General features: G+C 43.1%; 1 protein-coding gene across 1 annotated transcript in view; it reads right to left on the reverse strand.

Moving 5' to 3' along the window:
- The window catches only part of LOC142201125 (fibrocystin-L-like), a 152,763-nt gene that overhangs the window by 82,316 nt on the left and 50,209 nt on the right, over nucleotides 1–20,238 (reverse strand). Inside the window, exons 19-27 of the mRNA XM_075271950.1 lie at nucleotides 19,570–19,727; nucleotides 17,038–17,142; nucleotides 13,840–13,986; nucleotides 11,090–11,223; nucleotides 9,715–9,869; nucleotides 7,671–7,828; nucleotides 6,770–6,914; nucleotides 4,731–4,885; nucleotides 4,110–4,232 (exon numbers count right to left, since the gene is read on the reverse strand). Coding sequence (XP_075128051.1) covers nucleotides 4,110–4,232; nucleotides 4,731–4,885; nucleotides 6,770–6,914; nucleotides 7,671–7,828; nucleotides 9,715–9,869; nucleotides 11,090–11,223; nucleotides 13,840–13,986; nucleotides 17,038–17,142; nucleotides 19,570–19,727 — 1,280 coding nt within the window. The remainder of the gene's footprint in view (nucleotides 1–4,109; nucleotides 4,233–4,730; nucleotides 4,886–6,769; nucleotides 6,915–7,670; nucleotides 7,829–9,714; nucleotides 9,870–11,089; nucleotides 11,224–13,839; nucleotides 13,987–17,037; nucleotides 17,143–19,569; nucleotides 19,728–20,238) is intronic.

A 20,238-nucleotide genomic window follows, 5' to 3' on the forward strand; every position in this document is an offset into this window, starting at 1 on the left:
AAGACAGTATGTGGACAAATGGCGAGTGGACAAATGGTACCATTTGGAATAACCAATGTGGAAACTACGTTGTGTAAGAGGTGAATGTTGGCTATGGAGATGTGTGAGAGCTGACCAACATGCTACAATAGAGCAGCTCACCATGAAAATTAACCAGGAGACTACCAGACGTGCTTAAAGCAACATTCAGCGAATCCTACTACTTATGGGACTCTGAAGTAGAGAGATGGTCACTGCACCTATGCTAACAAAGACGTATCGTAGAACAAAATTTCAATTTGCATGGACTATTTTGAAACTGGGCCAACACTGAGTCATGTTTTCTGCTTCATTCGTTACCGGTTGGAGTAACTCCAGCTGGTAATGTCCTATTAAAGAAAAAAACAAGAACGCTGTCGCCGAGCCCCTAATATCCCGGGCCCTGTGGCAGCGGCTACTGCTGCTACCCCGGTAGTTACACCCCTGAACAGAGAGTGAGTGTTGGGAGAACAACTGTGAGTAGTTGAAGTATACAGTCCTATGAAAAAGTTTGGGCACCCCTATTAATCTTAATCATTTTTTGTTCTAAATATTTTGGTGTTTGCAACAGCCATTTCAGTTTGATATATCTAATAACTGATGGACACAGTAATATTTCAGGATTGAAATGAGGTTTATTGTACTAACAGAAAATGTGCAATATGCATTAAACCAAAATTTGACCGGTGCAAAAGTATGGGCACCCTTATCATTTTATTGATTTGAATTCCCCTAACTACTTTTTACTGACTTACTGAAGCACAAAATTGGTTTTGTAACCTCAGTGAGCTTTGAACTTCATAGCCAGATGTATCCAATCATAAGAAAAGGTATTTAAGGTGGCCAATTGCAAGTTGATCTCCTATTTGAATCTCCTCTGAAGAGTGGCATCATGGGCTACTCAAAACAACTCTCAAATGATCTGAAAACAAAGATTGTTCAACATAGTTGTTCAGGGGAAGGATACAAAAAGTTGTCTCAGAGATTTAACCTGTCAGTTTCCACTGTGAGGAACATAGTAAGGAAATGGAAGACCACAGGGACAGTTCTTGTTAAGCCCAGAAGTGGCAGGCCAAGAAAAATATCAGAAAGGCAGAGAAGAAGAATGGTGAGAACAGTCAAGGACAATCCACAGACCACCTCCAAAGAGCTGCAGCATCATCTTGCTGCAGATGGTGTCACTGTGCATCGGTCAACTATACAGCGCACTTTGCACAAATAGAAGCTGTATGGGAGAGTGATGAGAAAGAAGCTGTTTCTGCACGTACGCCACAAATAGAGTTGCCTGAGGTATGAAAAAGCACATTTGGACAAGCCAGCTTCATTTTGGAAACAAAAATTGAGTTGTTTGGTTATAAAAAAAAAGGCGTTATGCATGGCGTCCAAAAAGAAACAGCACTCCAAGAAAAACACATGCTACCCACTGTAAAATTTGGTGGAGGTTCCATCATGCTTTGGGGCTGTGTGGCCAATGCCGGCACCGGGAATCTTGTTAAAGTTGAGGGTCGCATGGATTCCACTCAGTATCAGCTGATTCTTGAGAATAATGTTCAAGAATCAGTGACGAAGTTGAAGTTACGCCGGGGATGGATATTTCAGCAAGACAATGATCCAAAACACCGCTCCAAATCCTCAGGCATTCATGCAGAGGAACAATTACAATGTTCTGGAATGGCCATCCCAGTCCCCAGACCTGAATATCATTGAACATCTGTGGGATGATTTGCAGCGGGCTGTCCATGCTCGGCGACCATCTAACTTAACTGAACTTGAATTGTTTGTCCAAAATACCTTCATCCAGGATCCAGGAACTGATTAAAAGCTACAGGAAGCGACTAGAGGCTGTTATCTTTGCAAAAGGAGGATCTACTAAATATTAATGTCACTTTTCTGTTGAGGTGCCCATACTTTTGCACCGGTCAAATTTTGGTTTAATGCATATTGCACATTTTCTGTTAGTACAATAAACCTCATTTCAATCCTGAAATATTACTGTGTCCATCAGTTATTAGATATATCAAACTGAAATGGCTGTTATAAACACCAAAATATTTAGAACTAAAAATGATTAAGATTAATAGGGGTGCCCAAACTTTTTCATAGGACTGTATATATATCTATGTAAATCTACATATAAGCCTCAGATATGGCTGATAACAGAAATCAATAGTGAGCGAGTGCTGTATATAGACAAGCTACTAATAATGACTAATAACAGAGAACAACAGTGAGTGATAATGGTGTATGTCAGTGAGGCTAAGAATAAAGAATTCACTAGCTTCTATTGGCTAATATGGGAAGTAACATAAAGGAAGGCCCTTGATGTGGCAGTCAGTGGGGGTATATTTGCTTTTGTGAATATGTTGAGAGCAGTGGGCCCTAGAGAGATGAAACTAGGTCTACAATGTGCCAAATATGGTGCAGATTGGTCCAGTTATTTGGCTATGGAAGCGGATAACGTACAGTCATGGCAAAAAGTTTTGAGAATGACACAAATCTTATATTTTCACATGATCTGCTGCCCTCTGGTTTTTCTGTGTGTTTGTCAGATGTTTTTATCACATACAGAAATAGAATTGCAATCATATTATGAGAAACAAAAACTTATATTGACAGTTAGAATGAGTTAATGCAGCATTGCAATATTTGCAGTGTTGCCCCTTCTTCTTCAGGACCTCTGCAATTCTCCCTGGCATGCTCACAATCAACTTCTGGACCAAATCCTGACTGATAGCAGTCCATTCTTGCACAATCAATGCTTGCATTTTGTCAGAATTTGTAGGTTTTTGTTTGTCCACTCGTCTCTTGATGATTGACCACAAGTTCTCAATGGGATTAAGATCTGGGGAGTTTCCAGGCCATGGACCCAAAATCTCTATGTTTTGTTCCCTGAGCCATTTAGTTATGACCTTTGCTTTATGGCAAGGTGCTCCATCATGCTGGAAAAGGCATTGTTGATCGCCAAACTGCTCTTGGACGGTTGGGAGAAGTTGATCTTGGAGGACATTCTGGTACCATTCTTTATTCATGGCTGTGTTTTTAGGCAAGACTGTGAGAGAGCCGATTCCCTTGGCTGAGAAGCAACCCCACACATGAATGGTTTCAGGATGCTTTACAGGTGGCATGAGACAAGACTGGTGGTAGCGCTCACCTCGTCTTCTCCCAATAAGCTGTTTTCCAGATGTCCCAAACAATCGAAAAGGGGATTCATCAGAGAAAATGACTTTACCTCAGTCCTCAGCAGTCCACTCCCTGTACCTTTTGCAGAATATCAGTCTGTCACTGATGTTTTTTCTGGAGAGAAGTGGCTTCTTTGCTGCCCTCCTTGAGACCAGGCCTTGCTCCAAGAGTCTCCGCCTCACAGTGCGTGCAGATGAACTCACACCTGCCTGCTGCCATTCCTGAGCAAGCTCTGCACTGCTGGTAGCCTGATCCCGCAGCTGAAACACTTTTAAGAGATGGTCCTGGTGCTTGCTGGTCTTTCTTGGGCGCCCTGGAGCCTTTTTGTCAACAATGGAACCTCTCTCCTTGAAGTTCTTGATGATGCGACAGATTGTTGACTGAGGTGCAATCTTTCTAGCTGCGATACTCTTCCCTGTTAGGCCATTTTTGTGCAGTGCAATGATGACTACACGTGTTTCTTTAGAGATAACCATGGTTAACAGAAGAGAAACAATGATGCCAAGCACCAGCCTCCTTTTAAAGTGTCCAGTGGTGTCATTCTTACTTAATCATGACAGATTCATCTCCAGCCCTGTTCTCATCAACACCCACACCTGTGTTAATGGAGCAATCACTGAAACGATGTTAGCTGGTCCTTTTAAGGCAGGGCTGCAATGATGTTGAAATGTGTTTTGGGGGATAAAGTTCATTTTCTAGGCAAATATTGACTTTGCAAGTAATTGCTGTTAAGCTGATCACTCTTTATAACATTCTGGAGTATATGCAAATTACCATTAGGAAAACTGAAGCAGTAGACTTTGTAAAAATTAATATTTGTATCATTCTCAAAACTTTTGGCCATGACTGTACATCAGACAATAGAAATTTATATAAATTCATATTGTACATGTAATGAACATTTTCCATACCTGTGGCTTTTTGTTGGGTGTTCTCACCAAGTCTCCAAGAAGACGCTGACGAAACAGGCCGCCATCAGTTACTTTTACTGCAGTCACTGTAGCATTTACACCGGTTACCTTGGAACCATTTACCTGTATAAGACATATAGCTTACATTTTCATATTGATTTTTTCAATAATTTGATTTTGGAACAGATTTTTTCATTTGATATTCATGGAACAATGGCCGCAGTACTCACTACTATTACTCTTATGGTGAGTGAGCACTGCAGCTTACGCTGATCTGGGGGGTCCCAACAATCCAACCACCGCTGATCTAACATTGATATCCTATCCTACGGCTGTAGCTGTGTTTTAGAAGGGCACAATGAAACTACTCTGCTTTGATCAGAATAGGTATATGTTATAGGTGAAGGAAAACTAGGTAGACATACCTATAGTCATATGTAATAAGACTGATACAATGTGTCACACGATAGCCCCAGTTCTATTACATCTAACAATCTCAGCACTGCAAAATCTTCTAGTTAAAACAAAAGCTATTGCAGATACCACTATATACTTACACTACTGATAAGCAGATCTAAGGGCCATGATATGGTAGGATGACCTGATGAAAAACCTGTATACCTGTAACAGCGGCTGGTATCCTGTAGCTGTTAAGAACTTTATTTGCCAGGTGTATCCACTGCATCTTCCATATTTTCTAATGGAAATTTGTCCCACCTCCGGAATAGTCTGTAACAAATGTTTCAGCTCAACATCAGAGATATCTGCCCGGACATCTGTAGAACAACCAAAGGCAAATTATTATTGACTGAGATTTCTGCTTGATTTCCTAGTGTTGTCACTTAAAGAAGAGGTGGGGAGGGGGGGGAGTTTCTGGTTCCTGGGCAGTTTGGAGCAATGGAAATTGGTGCCCCATACTGCTCATTTGCATATTCTAAAATAATCAACTCTCTCGGCAACTGAGGCATGAATTTTCATGGTGTAAAAAAGCATTACAGGTGAGCCTGGCCTATCTAGCTGTGTTGCTGGTTTAATATCCCTCACACTAGTGACAGACTTGCTCTAAGGTATGAAACCCGTGCAACCACGGAAGGTATATAAATTACCCCTTGTGATGGGGCAGAGCCAGTTTTAGACTTAGGCCTTATTAACAGATTCTCATCTTTAAAATGAATCCAAGGTTATCTTCATAGCCCTAAAGGATCCTGATATATGGGGCTCTAAAGTGTCCTCCTCTTCCTCCAGCCTCAGGGAAGGATCAGAGCTACAGACTGCAGAGGCAATGACAAATCATCATCATCATCGTCGTCTGTGCAGAACCTGTATTTGACTGCAGGGGGGTAGCAGAGACTTCCGTCCATGTTGTCCCCTCTCCTATCAATCAGAGAGCGTACTATACTTAATAATTTAATACCCCTCCGAGCCTAATCACAGGGGTATTCTTATGTAATACCCCTCTGAACATAACCAGGAAGTTCATTGGCGCGCTGATCCAGATGTTTACCATCGTCCAGGTCGCAGCACCAAAAGAGTCGCACCAAATAGTTACATAACACATGCACAAGGTCATCAATAAAGATTACATTTTTCACTGTTCCTGTCCTGTCCATACCTGATCTTTATAGAGTAAAATACACCGACCACTTCTCTAACAATATATGTTACATGCTAAAATAATAGCAATAACAATTACTACTAGAGACGAACCTATAATATATTTCTGACAGGCAGAAAAAATCCATCAGTCGGATAATAAATGTTCAGCCATTGAATGTCACCGTGTAAAATCCCAGTTTTTGTCAGCTTTCGAATTGGTGGGTTTTTTTTGCACCCGCAGTACAAATGCATAGCAAAATATTGGCATTTGTATGACAGGCTGCAGAGAACAGATTGTCATACAAATCATAGCCAGACAAGCCCGGGCGCTTTCAATAAGTTTCTGGCTGTCAAGAGAATGGATTTCCAGCCTTGGATCTCTTTCCAGGGCCGATGATCCTACCTTAAATAGTAATGTATAGGAAAAATGCACCAGAAAAAGGTGCCTTGATCAACTTTGAACAAGGCGCAGGGGCCTTAATGCCTGTGATCACTGTGGACACTGATCTATGGCATTAGCACTGTCTCTCTGCTGTATCATACGGAAGAGACCTGGCGGCCATGGCAGCCTCTTGGCTCCTGATCGGTTGCCATATTTGAATACCCAACATCCGCCATACTATTACTGCAGACGTTGAGAAGGGGTTAAAAGGAGTTTGTCACCTCTGCCCAATATATGAACCAAACCCCACAGATAGATAGGTTAGGTCACCTGAATCAGACAGTGTTTTCACCTGGTGAATGGTTTGTGTTTTTGTCAATATGCAAATTAGCTCTTTGGAGCAACATGACAGATTCTCTAGTTTGGGTAAGGACTGTAATTTCTCAAATGGAATACAATATCCTACATATGCTAAAAAAAAAAAAGCCTTAGCGAGCAATACAATCACTGGTGTGGCCACACAAGGATACGTATAAAAGTGACAACATATCATTTTGTTATTTCCGATATTGTAACATATATTATTATCATGACACACGTATCGGAACGTGTTCAGCCAAGAGGAAAGGTAAGGAAGGAGACATGTGACGGTTTATAACAACGCTATGAGATGTAACCGTACCAGTTAGATTTTTTCCATAAGCTTGAATACTGAATGTTCCTCCAATGGGAGGGGACGCTGCCTGGGTCCGATTTATCTGGAGCAATGCATTTTGTGTCCAGGATGATGTGGTATAGATCGCTGAGTCTGAGCTGTTCAGGATGTTCTATAAAATATATAAATAATAAGTACAATATAGTAGGAATGGGGGGGACACATTGGAGCATTATTTTCTTTGGGGCATTACGAAGGTTTTATACCCTAGGGGGAACTGTAAGGCATTATGCTTTATGAGAGTACTATGACGGCATATTACTGGGAGGAAACCACTAAACTGAGCAATAAACTCTGTAGTGGTGTTACTCTATGTGGCAACCACTAAGGGGGCATTATACTGTTTAGGGACATTATAATGCCCCCCACCTGGTATAATTTGAGCCCCTGTGAACCGTATAATGCCACTTAGTTTTCATTCTTGAAGCCAAATAGGTAGATTGTTTGATAATTTGGGTTTGCTCAAGATGTCAATAACAACTCTGAAACAGACAGGAATCAGAAGGGGCATGTTAGTATTCATTTCACAAGTACATTAAAGGGGTTGTGCTGGGTTCACATCTGTGCTGTCCTGGTGTACCTCTGAAACCTGTGAATGGGCCTCATCAGTCACGTGGGGCATGCTGACACCGTTTCAGGGTTATTGCCCTTTGCCCAATGCAAAATCATGAATGGGGCCGATGCCTACCTTGTGCCATTTAGAATAGTGGTATATTTTATGTGGCAGAGAAACCTTAGGGGCCCCCACAGTGTCCAGAGTCCAGTGACAACTGCTACCGCTGCACTGCAACCCCTAAAACCCTTGGGGTCTACTGATCTTTCCTTAGAACTTGCTGTCATTTTGACACATATACATCCCATTACTTACTGTTGAAAATCCAGCAGCAAAAAGTGGAAAATTATACCCACAGTTATATGGGGTTATAGTAATGGTGAACTGTTTTTTAGATGCAACCACAGATTGGGTCACGCTGACATCTTGTACAAAGAGTCCATTTTGTGCTAAAGCCGGTCTCCTCCTATTAACTGCAATACAGAAAATTAACAAAAATGGTCATAACTGGAGAGTAAGACAATAGTCCCATACATGGCACAAGTATTCATAGCAATGTGAAGAGGAACTTATATCCTAGACCCCTAAAGCACATAGAGCAGGTGTAATAGATCCCATTGGTGCTATAGATGGAAGGATTAGAGTTAGGTAATACCATTACAGGGGTATTGCAGATTGGACATTGCCTTTGTGGGCCATGTAGATGAGCTGAATTGGGTGGAGGGGCAGCAGATATGATCGAGGTGAGCAGCTGCGACGTCTTCATCACACTACAGGAAAAATGAAGCCTTACATGGCGTTCACTGAACTCAATAGGTGTTTGGGCAATGCAAAGTGCAGCTCTTTGTACTGGCTCTTTATAGGGGTTTACTAGATCCTAATCGAGTTTTTGCATACCATCAAAAAACAGATTTTTAACTAAACGGCGGGGCGAAGAAGACATCTAAAGGTAGGAGAAGAATAGCCTTCCTTAAGGCTATTCCGACGTGTCAACTAGAAAAAAAAAAGTTTTTAATGGTAGAATCCTTTTAATTAACCTATCTAACTTCCCTTCAATAAAAAAACAGCCTCTAAAATTCTCCCTCACAACACACTAATTGAGCTGTTACTAGAGAAAGCCTGTACACATTTGCACTGCCAGTATGTAGAGCTGTAGCATTTACAGCAAAGGGTTCGTATGCACTTTTTTTCTAGGTGGAATAAAACCATTTTGGAGATTGAAGTAATCTGGAGATACAGTCATTTCAAGTGACGATTCCAGTTTGATAAATGCTTCAGCTATACATATTGCATTGAGTACAGGATAGACTCTCCCTAATAATGCTTAGTTAGAGAATAATAGTGCGAACTTTACAGCCTGTTTTCTATTAAAAGGAAGTTAGATAGGTTATTAAAGTATATTTCAAAAAATGTTTATCAAACACCCTTGACACAATAGTAATAAAACTACAAAAAAAAGGAATTACACTTTAAATGCAGACAGCCCCTTTACTATAAGAGACAGCACAGGAACTAGATGTTCGCAGTGTGTCCAGCTCCTAAACTCCGTGGCAAACAGTTGATCTTGCAAGAGGAAGTTGTCATTGGTAGATCATTCCCCCCTGCAGTGCTCATTACAGGGGACATGTTAAATTGCATGATGTCACTCAGGTGGATGTCAGTTAGTGACTTCTGACCCTGAACTGAGCAAGGTCCACACTCTAATACACAGTCCAGTGACATTAATGTGACCACCTAAGTGCAGAATCACCACCTTTGGCAGAGCGGACCGCTGCGAGACGTGCAGGAAGAGAGGGGATGTTGTAATGATGGTCACTGGGATGTTGAGCCATGACAACTCCAGTGCCGTGGCCAGCTGCGCTAGGTTATGTGGTTGAGCATCCATGGCGCGGACAACCCGATCAAGGTGATCCCACAGATTTGCGATTGGGTTCAAGTCCAAGGAATTTGCTGGCCAAGGGAGAATGGTAAACTCATCCTGGTGCTCCTCGAACCACACACGTACACTGCGAGCTTTATGACGCGTCGCATTGTCCTGCTGGTAGATGCCATCACCCTGAGGAAAAACAATTCACATGTAGGGGTGAACATGGCCCGCAAGGATAGATGCATAATTGTGTTGATCCATCGTGCCTTCCACAATGATGAGTGCACCCAGATGGCTGATGACACGCGCCTTCTGCCATTGGTTATTTAACGTTGACGTCAAAAGTAGGCGCTGGTCACATTAATAGGACTGGACTGTGTACATCTTTACATGCACTGATGGGACAAAACCCTTAAACATTTCTTATTTCCTCCAAGACAGCCACATAAAAGTAACACTTTATCTTTGTACATGACTTCTACAATCACTTACCATTTAGGTCATCTGTAGTCACAGTCTGCCCAATGTACACAGTGTCTATATAATAGTCTTGATTTGACTGTAGTTCGATAGACCGCACGCTGAAATCTCTGCCTGAGTACTTGGTTTTGACAAGTTGTAACAAATCTATACAGGTGTATGTCCAGCTGTGAAATAAGAGACGTTAGATTGTATACTGTATAAGATCACTTAGGGCTAGTTCACACGGGCACAGAGGGAGCGGATTATGGCGTGTAATCCACGTCATAATCCTCCCCTTACAATGGTGGTCTATGGAGTCGCTAGGCTACTTTTTACCGGAAAAAAGAAGCGGGCTGCTGTTTCTTCAGGCAGATTCTGCGGCTTGTTGAACTGTGGGGTCTGCCTCGTGGCAGCAACCTCCGGAGTTGGCCCATTCATTTGAACCTACTCCGGAGGGGGAAACCACGACTGTCAGAAACTGCGACAGTCGTAGCAGGCGGATTTTGACCTGAGAGTGACGCGGCTTCCTGCGTCACTGTCAGTGCCAAAATCCGCCCTTACGCCCCCTGTGTGAACCAGCCCGTAGATGCTTTAAAGTAAAACTGTACCTTGGGCCACATTGAACGTTATATGAGGGAACTCCATTATCAGCATTATTCCCTAATATACGGTGTCACTAATGACAGCAGAGAGTAATGGTATAATCCAAGGGGGTGGAATGGCAGTAAAGAGGTTAAAGAGTGCATAGCATAGATAGGGTCACAGTCATGTTGCTTAATTTTATTTATGTAAATAAATCTAAAATGATGTCCGGACTACTTTTATAATATATCTGTATAGGGGACAGCGCTCCAAATGTCCCTTTGCACAGAGTTAACCCTTTAAGGGACCACATTGTCTAACTTCTTAAATGCTATAGTCACTAATGACCACAACACCTAAGGGTTAAAAAGAGAGAATCCTGATAATCTCTGATCCCGGCCTTTGCACCCTTTGCACCGAGGTGTCAGTTGTATATTACAGCTGACATCCACTGCTGAATAACCTGCTGTGCATGCGCCATGGATATGTCTGGTGGATTGTGCTAAACCCTTATGTATATACAGAGGAGGATACCAAGGGGTTAAATTCTGGCATCCCACGTCTACCAGTAGAAGACGCTCAATACAAACATTTGCATCTTCTGATCTGTATTAGCACCAGAATAACAGAATAAACAGCAAAGACAGTCTGTCTAATGACAGATACGAACAGATCCCAAGGGACCCCATTGACTATAATAGGGCCCGTTGGCTACCCGTTGTCTATTCGCTGCCATTGATGGACTTTACGGCACAGATGTGACTCTAGGTGAAAGAAATTTTAGCTTTATAAATAACGTGAAAATGCAGAGAATCATACATACCTGTTCCCCTGAGCAAAGTTGTAGTTAAAATTATCATATGTATCAGAATTGACAATTCCTAGATTGCTGTTGTCTTTATGACGAAATGTTATACCAAATTGATTTTTTAGGTATCCTTTATAGGCGAAACAAAGCTGAAACAACACAAACACCATCACATATACAAAAAAGAAGAACTAATGTAAGGGGCTTATGGAATAACTGTGTCATTTGTCTGATCTTTGGCTGCCATCTACTGCCGAAAGACTAAATTGCAGGGCAAAACTATTCTCAAAAGAACCCCCCTACAGCTCAGAGAAAAACAGTATGTTCCAGGGAGGAAAAGGGTGTGAATACAGGCAGCTGCAGGCAGAAGGAGACACATGTCATGCAGAGAGGACCTGCTGCAGGTCGCTGTGCCCACTACGGACTTTCCTTTGCTAAACAAGGACCCTGAGAGACTTCACTATTCCTGCCTTGTGTCAGCTTGAAAACAGAGGTACATGGGAGTGTGAGTAGAGTGAGGGGCCATACAGCTCAGTCAAGCTTTAAAGCAGTCTTGTGCGCTGGAACACAAAGCAGGCCTCTGCCTGGAAGATAAAGCAGGCTCCTGCCTGGAAGATTGATGCACCGTGTTACTGACTTACTTTAAGAGAGGCCTCTCCTAGTCAATGCATGCAGGTTCTAACTAAGGACACTAGAGGGGTAACTACCGCAATCTGTTGTATGCACTGTCATACTGAAGTTATACATTTTGCTTAGCTACTGTGTACTTATTTCTTACTTTCTCTCCCGTTCTCATCCCCCTCCCCTCCTTTCTTTATTAAACTGTGTTATATCGTTGTTTCGTGGCTCCATGCAGTTACTGCGTATATTATCACCAGCTCCCCATTACACTAACCATGTTCACATAGAAACACCCTAACAGCTATGGAGACCATTCAGTGAACAGATTTTCACCATTATTGTGAATCTTTATCTTTTACAGCAATGTGACCTCAAAGAGGGCCAGGTCTAAAAAGTCCAATGACATCAACTGATTGTTGTTGTTACCCTGAGCATTTTGGGCTCTTGTTTATCCAAATCTGTTTAGCCTTGTGAGAAGGTGACAGGCAGAGTGCTGGAGTCACGGTATATCTCCCCCAGGTTTCCGACATATGTGTGGTCCAATGCTGGTCTTGAATAAGCCTCAGCCCCAGGTGTGGGTCCTGGGCTCATTACTGGGCCACAAAAGGCTGCAGAGCCTGCACTTCATGGCATATCCTAGGAGCGAGAGGAAGTGCCAGGGTCTGTCCTGACACTAACTCTTTTTTGTTTATTCATGTGGCTGGTAATAAGCCACTCATAGAGTTAGTAATAGAGAGTGTTAGTTCAGGAAGGAGAAAGAGAGAAGGGAAAGAGGATAGAGAGAAGGAATAAAAAAGAGGGAAGTATAAAGAAAGAAGAGAGATAGGATGGAAGCTGAACCGGTACTTCAAACAGCCAAAGAATTTTCTAAGGATTTTTTTACTCCTAGGCCAGTCACAGTGACAAGAGGACATCCTCTACGTTTGGAGAAGAGAAAGTTTCACCAGAAACATAGAAGGGGATTCTTCACAGTAAGAACAGCGAGACTATGGAACTCTCTGCTCCAGGAAGTGGTGATGGTGGAGTCATTGGACAAGTTCAAAGAGGGCCTGGATGCCTTTCTTGAAGAGAACAATATTACAGGTTATGGACTCTAGAGTTTAAGGACACGTTGATCCAGGGTTTTTATACTGACTGCCAGATTGGAGTCGGGAAGGAGTATTTTTTCCCCTGAAATGGGGCAATTGGCATGAGCCTCATGGGTTTTTTTTGCCTTCACCTGGATCAACACTGTAGGGGATTGTTGGACTTGATGGACTGATGTCTTCATCCAACCTCATCTACTATGTAACTTTGTAGCTGCTGCTATTAAATGTGTGAGTAAGTTGGACTTAGCTGCATACTGTCCCCTGACAACAGAGCTCATAGACTGCAGCAGTTCCAGGCGGGAATCGCTGTTTACTAAACCTGCTTGTTCTGAACCACAGATGTGCACTGTGGCAGCGCGTGCTGTAATGGCTCTCCTGGACTCTGGGAGCCTGGTAACACGGGTACACCATGATCGGGTCAACCCTGCACTGTACAGTCGATAAACTATAGGGATCTTGTGCATACATGGTGAAACCAGAGAGTAGCCTATTGCAGAGGTCACCATAAAAACTCCCTCTGGCACCACCTCTCACAAAGTGGATGTGGTTAAGTGTCTGTTCCATAGTGTGATAATAGGGAGGGATTTTCCTCTGTTTTGTGATATGTGAAAAAGCAGATGCTATCATGTCCTAAAAATGCTAACATTGGTGATGTCTTGCCTAAGGTTAACCCTGACCCCTTAGACAGGGAAACACCAGCTGTAGTGGTGACCCAAGATGGTAATGCTTTTCCCCTGTTTGTGTTAGCAGGTGATGCTGAAGGTCCGGAGGGAGCTTGCGAGATGCCGGAGCTCAAGGTGTCCCGTGACAATTTTGGGACTCAAATTAGAGATCCTAATCTGTCTCATGCCAGAGAAAATGTAAAGGTGGTAAATGGTGAATCCCAGTATCAATTCATGTGGCTGGTAGTAAGCCACCCATACAATTAGTACTTATTGTTTAGTTAGTGCTCAGACGAGCAGGGTTTTGTTTTTACAAAAATGGTCCCCATTAATAATTTCCCATATTAAACCAATCCAAATAAAAAAAAAAAAAACTAGGAGTGCACAAACATACCTTGCTATGTAAAGTTAGTGAGATATAACCATACATTGACTGAGTTAATGGATTCACTTCAGTATGATAGAACAGGAAAACAGGTTTCTTTAAGGAATATCGTCCACAAAATGCTTCAGTCTCACGTGTCCTAGTGCCATAGGGACTCTGTTGGCAGAATGAAACGTTATTGGGGAGATGAACTGTATAACAATTTATGAAAATGCCAATAAACTCCCAGATTACATTTTTTACATTACATGCAAAGAAAAGTAGAATGTTCACAATAATCATTCAGATAACGGAAAGACAATAGACAACATTTGTGTTTGTATAAGGCATGGTATAGCAGTGCTGAGTTTGTCATTGACTATCATCATGGTCCTCCATATATGTATAGATAGATAGATAGATAGATAGATAGATAGATAGATAGATAGATAGATTGTGTGTCTATGCCACCCCACTTAGCAACCCCAGACCCTGACAATATATATATATATATATATATATATATATATATATATTAGAGATGAGCGAACAGTGTTCTATCGAACACATGTTCGATCGGATATCAGGGTGTTCGCTATGTTCGAATCGAATCGAACACCGCGTGGTAAAGTGCGCCAAAATTCGATTCCCCTCCCACCTTCCCTGGCGCCTTTTTTGCACCAATAACAGTGCAGGGGAGGTGGGACAGGAACTACGACACCGGGGGCATTGAAAAAAATTGGAAAAAGTCATTGGCTGCCGAAATCAGGTGACCTCCATTTTAGACGAATAGTGGATTTCAAATCCGGGTCATATGAGAATGTGAACTTTGTGACTATGAGACAGGGATAGCTGTACAGGCAGGGATAGCTAGGGATAACCTTTATTTAGGGGGGAATGTTATTAAAAATAACTTTTTGGGGCTCTATCGGGTGTGTAATTGTGATTTTTGTGAGATAAACTTTTTCCCATAGGGATGCATTGGCCAGCGCTGATTGGCCAGAGTACGGAACTCGACCAATCAGCGCTGGCTCTGCTGGAGGAGGCGGAGTCTAAGATCGCTCCACACCAGTCTCCATTCAGGTCCGACCTTAGACTCCGCCTCCTCCAGCAGAGCCAGCGCTGATTGGCCGAATTCCGTACTCTGGCCAATCAGCACTGGCTAATGCATTGTATTGGCGTGATGAAGCAGTGCTGAATGTGTGTGCTTAGCACACACATTCAGCTCTACTTCATCGGGCTAATAGAATGTATTGGCCAATCAGCGCTGGCCAATGCATTCTATTAGCTTGATGAAGCAGAGTGTGCACAAGGGTTCAAGCGCACCCTCGGCTCTGATGTAGCAGAGCCGAGGCTGCACAAGGGTTCAAGCGCACCCTCGGCTCTGATGTAGCAGAGCCGAGGGTGCACTTGAACCCTTGTGCAGCCTCGGCTCTGCTACATCAGAGCCGAGGGTGCGCTTGAACCCTTGTGCACACTCTGCTTCATCAAGCTAATAGAATGCATTGGCCAGCGCTGATTGGCCAATGCATTCTATTAGCCCGATGAAGTAGAGCTGAATGTGTGTGCTAAGCACACACATTCAGCACTGCTTCATCACGCCAATACAATGCATTAGCCAGTGCTGATTGGCCAGAGTACGGAATTCGGCCAATCAGCGCTGGCTCTGCTGGAGGAGGCGGAGTCTAAGGTCGGACCTGAATGGAGACTGGTGTGGAGCGATCTTAGACTCCGCCTCCTCCAGCAGAGCCAGCGCTGATTGGTCGAGTTCCATACTCTGGCCAATCAGCGCTGGCCAATGCATTCTATTAGCCCGATGAAGTAGAGCTGAATGTGTGTGCTTAGCACACACATTCAGCTCTACTTCATCGGGCTAATAGAATGCATTGGCCAATCAGCGCTGGCCAATGCATTCTATTAGCGTGAACTGAGTTTGCACAGGGGTTCTAGTGCACCCTCGGCTCTGCTACATCAGATTGCTACATCTGATGTAGCAGTGCCGAGTGTGCATCAGATGTGTAGTTGAGCAAAACTGACTCAGCACTGCTAAGTCTCTGCATTCGCATAGGAATGCATTGGCCAGCCTTCGGCCAATCAGCGCTGGCTCTGCCGGAGGAGGCGGAGTCTAAGGTCGGACCTGAATGGAGACTGGTGTGGAGCGATCTTAGACTCCGCCTCCTCCAGCAGAGCCAGCGCTGATTGGTCGAGTTCTGTACTCTGGCCAATCAGCACTGGCCAATGCATTTCTATGGGGAAAAGTTAGCTTGCGAAAATCGCAAACTGACAGGGATTTCCATGAAATAAAGTGACTTTTATGCCCCCAGACATGCTTCCCCTGCTGTCCCAGTGTCATTCCAGGGTGTTGGTATCATTTCCTGGGGTGTCATAGTGGACTTGGTGACCCTCCAGACACGAATTTGGGTTTCCCCCTTAACGAGTATATGTTCCCCATAGACTATAATGGGGTTCGAAACCCATTCGAACACTCGAACAGTGAGCGGCTGTTCGAATCGAATTTCGAACCTCGAACATTTTAGTGTTCGCTCATCTCTAATATATATATATATATATATATATATATATATATATATATATATATATATATATAGTCAGGGTCTGGGGTTGCTAGGTGGGGTGGCATAGACACACAAGTTCAGTTTCTTTAGTCCAAAACAAAGGTAGAGTTTCATTTTCACTCAAAAAGGTAGTGCAGCAACAAAAGGCTCTCTGGACTTAAGTCCTTCACTTAGTGCCATACCTCTTCAGCTTCCCTCGCTAATACTTGGCATGAAAGGTTGAAACACTCAGTGAAGTATCTTTGCTAGGGCTGAGAGATCGGGATCGGGAAAGATCGGATGCCGATCGGCGATCGAGCAAATTTCATGATCGTGATCGGCTGAAAAATGATTGGAAATCAGATTTTGAAATCTCAAGATCGGCTCATCCCTAAAAATGACTTCTCCTATAGAGAAGCATTGACTAGGTTTGAGGGATTGGGAAAGATCGGATCCCGATCGGCGATCGAGCAAATTTCATGATCGCAATTGGGATCGGCTGGAAAATGATCGGAAATCAGATTTTAAAATCGATCCTGAAATCTCAAGACTGGCTCAACCCAAATCTTTGCCGAAGAGTTAGAAAAAGATGACAAACTTATCTGTGCTACGTCTATTGTTCTTGAAAAATACAATGCTTTACAGTGTTTTTTTTTTTTTTTTATATCTATACCTCTATTTCATAGTCGCTGAAATACTTGACTGATGAGCTTTCCTTCTGTTTGGCTATTACATCCGGACATTGCGCAGTTAGAATATCTAGTACGGCATTTCGCACCTTAGAAAACATTGTAATAGTTAAGTAATGCAAGTAAAAGTTAGTAACAGAATATGATCAGATTGTTTTCATTCACCTGGAATCTCCTTTCTTAACCACAGACCAATTTTAGAATTGAGGTTGAGAGTTTTTTTTTCCTCTCTCTTTGTATTTTCAGTCTGCCATTGCTTTCTGATGATTTGCTATTGATCACAGTACCCCCATGTGCTCAGCATCATGTTCATATAGTCACAGTTGTGCTGTTTTGACCTGTTTGAATTTACCTTAATTTTATTTTTGGGGGGAGAGGAAGGGCGCTAAGAAATAACAATTTCCAAAATATTTTTTTGCATTACGTTAGGTTCACACTTGTGATCGTGTTTCTATTCGTGGGGTCTGCTTGGGGACCCCCGAACAAAAACCTAATCCGCTTAAAAAAAACGGTAATCCAAATCTGTGGACCCCATAAACTGTAATGGGGTATTTGCACGGTTCCTGCCTGAAAAAGGCAGAAAAATTCAGAGAGAAAATTCATGCTTACAGGACTTTTCTCTCCACGTTTTTTAAGCAGATTCAGGGGCGGAGACCCTGAATGGAGACTGGGTGCAGGTGTCCGTACCTCCCAACTTTTGAAGAATAGAAAGAGGGACAAAATGTGCGGCGTCAATTTAGCTCCAGCCACTTTTATGTTGACTCTGCCCATTCTCATTCATTTTTCATGTGCCACCACACAGTACAATCCTCCTACAGTGACCCGTAAATTATATGTCCCCCCTCCATCTCTCCCCCTTTTTCATATATCCCCTTCATCTGCCCCCAGTTTCATATCACCCAATCTCTGCCCATAGTTTCATGTCCCTCCATCTCTGCCCCCAGTTTCATGTCCCACCTCCATCTCTCCCCCCAGTTTCATGCCCCCCTCCAATTCTGTTCCCAGTTTCATGTCCCCCCTTTATCTGCCCACAGTTTCATGGGCCCCCTTCATTATGTTACCTTAATGTTTAAAACAAAAAAAACACTTATACTCACCCTTCCAATGCTCTCCACAGTCTCACTCATAGAGTTGTAGGTGCGATGTGAGCGACGTCATCACATCGTGCCTACACATCCACTAGCCAGAGCGCAGCGGTAAAGCAGGTGCTGAGCTGTGACAGCCTCTGCTTTACTCGCGTATGTATTCAACTCATCTGCGTCCTCCAGATGCAGATGAGTTGACACCGGGACATACTTCCCGCCGACCGGGACTGCGGGACAGGACACCAAATCTGTGAATGTCCCACAGAATTTGGGATGTTTGGTAGGTATGTGAACCTAACTTTACAATGGACATCATAAATTATGTTACATATTATTGTACAGGTTAATACTATGGTATCTAAGTATGTATATACAATGTTGTTTATTCTTGTTCGAATGTTGTGTTAACTATTTCCTTTTCAGAGTGCTCAGCTTAATATTGGGAATATTGGCTAAAGGGATGCAAAGGCAGTAGTCACTCCCGGCAGGGCCGCCATCAGGAATTTTGGGGCCCCATACAGCCTAAGTGTCTGCCCCCCCCCCCCCCGCCATTTTAAAACTACTTTATTTTGCGACATACCAATTCTGTATTACATTTCCCTTTATTTAGCAGCATTACAAGGCTTAATCAGATTCTATTTGCAGGTAAAATCTGCTACGTGTGAATACGCCTATAAAGAGCCAACACTAACTATAAGAGCCCTCTTAATAAATCCTCAGGGCTTTTTCACATTGCGTTTTTGGCCTCCCTTGCTGGGATACGTTGGTAACCAGTCAGAATCAGCTGTCAACTTATCCCTGCATGAAGAACTGGCCATTAAAAAAAAGGGGGGCCTGCAGTTCTCCGTACAGGGATAAGTGGGGAGTTGATTGTGACTGGTTACCAACGTATCCCAGCAAGGGAGGCCAAAAATGCAATGTGAACACTCCTTTAAAGTGAAAGTCCCACCCCCAAACAGGCTGCTATGCAAGTAGCATAGCAGCCTACATCATTATTAATACAAAGCACACATACCTTTGGAGGTATTGTGTGCTTTGCAGCTCTCCAGCTAAAAACTTATATATTATATATTATTGCCCCAGTTCCCTCTCCGCAGTGCCGCACACCCGATGCCCCAACAATCCCCCCCCCCCATCCACCTTCTAACATCTTTCCATTTCCCCCTGTACCCATACCTCCCAACTTTTGAAGAACTTTTATGGGAGATTCTATACATTGATATTGTGGCTGGTCATAGACCCCCCTCACCCTCCTAAAAAAAAAAAAAAAAAAAAATTTTTTTTTTTTTGCTGACTCGAGTATAAGCCGAGGGAGGCTTTTTCAGCACAAAAACTGGGCTGAAAAATTCAGCTTATACTCGAGTATATACGGTACTTTAATGTGACCCGTGGTCATGCCCATGGTCCAGTCTCTAATGTTATGTAACTGACCTCTAGAGGAGACGCGTTTATTGCCAGAGGACGGGAGTAAATGTCATCCCACACTAAAGTGAAGGTCTTCATGTCCGAAACACCTTTAGTTGTCTCTTCAATATGTACTTTAATGTTACTTTCACCCAGAATTTTGTAGGAAAGAAGCGGGAAATCACCTAAAATAATAATAATTCAATTTTATATAATACATAGGGTAATAGAGATAACAAGATGAAGTTACATTCTTTTTTCATTAATGTTACTGGGACAAAAAGAATACTGGTAGCAAGGGCAATCTTAGGGCCCCTTCACACGGCGTAAGTGCTCGGCTGATTCCGACCCGTACACGCGAGCGCTTCTAAACACTTCCCATTCACTTCAATGGGAGCCCACGTAAACCCGGCTTTACGCGCGCTCCCATTGAAGTGAATGGAAAGTGTTTAGAAGCGCTCGCGTGTACTGCTCGGAATGAGCCGAGCGCTTACGCCGTGTGAAGGGGCCCTGAGGGTCCATTCACAAGGAGGGAAATGGTGCTGAATTTGGTGCTGAATTTCAGCGCTGAAAAAAAAGCCTCCCAGTGACTTCAATGGGTTCCTTTTTCTGCTAGCAGAAGTCAATGGGAGGCTTTTTTTTCAGTGCTGAATCTGAGGCAGATTCCTCACCAAATTCAGCGCCATTTTCCTCCGT

This window comes from Leptodactylus fuscus, chromosome 4, assembly GCF_031893055.1.
Source record: "Leptodactylus fuscus isolate aLepFus1 chromosome 4, aLepFus1.hap2, whole genome shotgun sequence".
In the NCBI taxonomy this organism is placed as follows: domain Eukaryota; kingdom Metazoa; phylum Chordata; class Amphibia; order Anura; family Leptodactylidae; genus Leptodactylus; species Leptodactylus fuscus.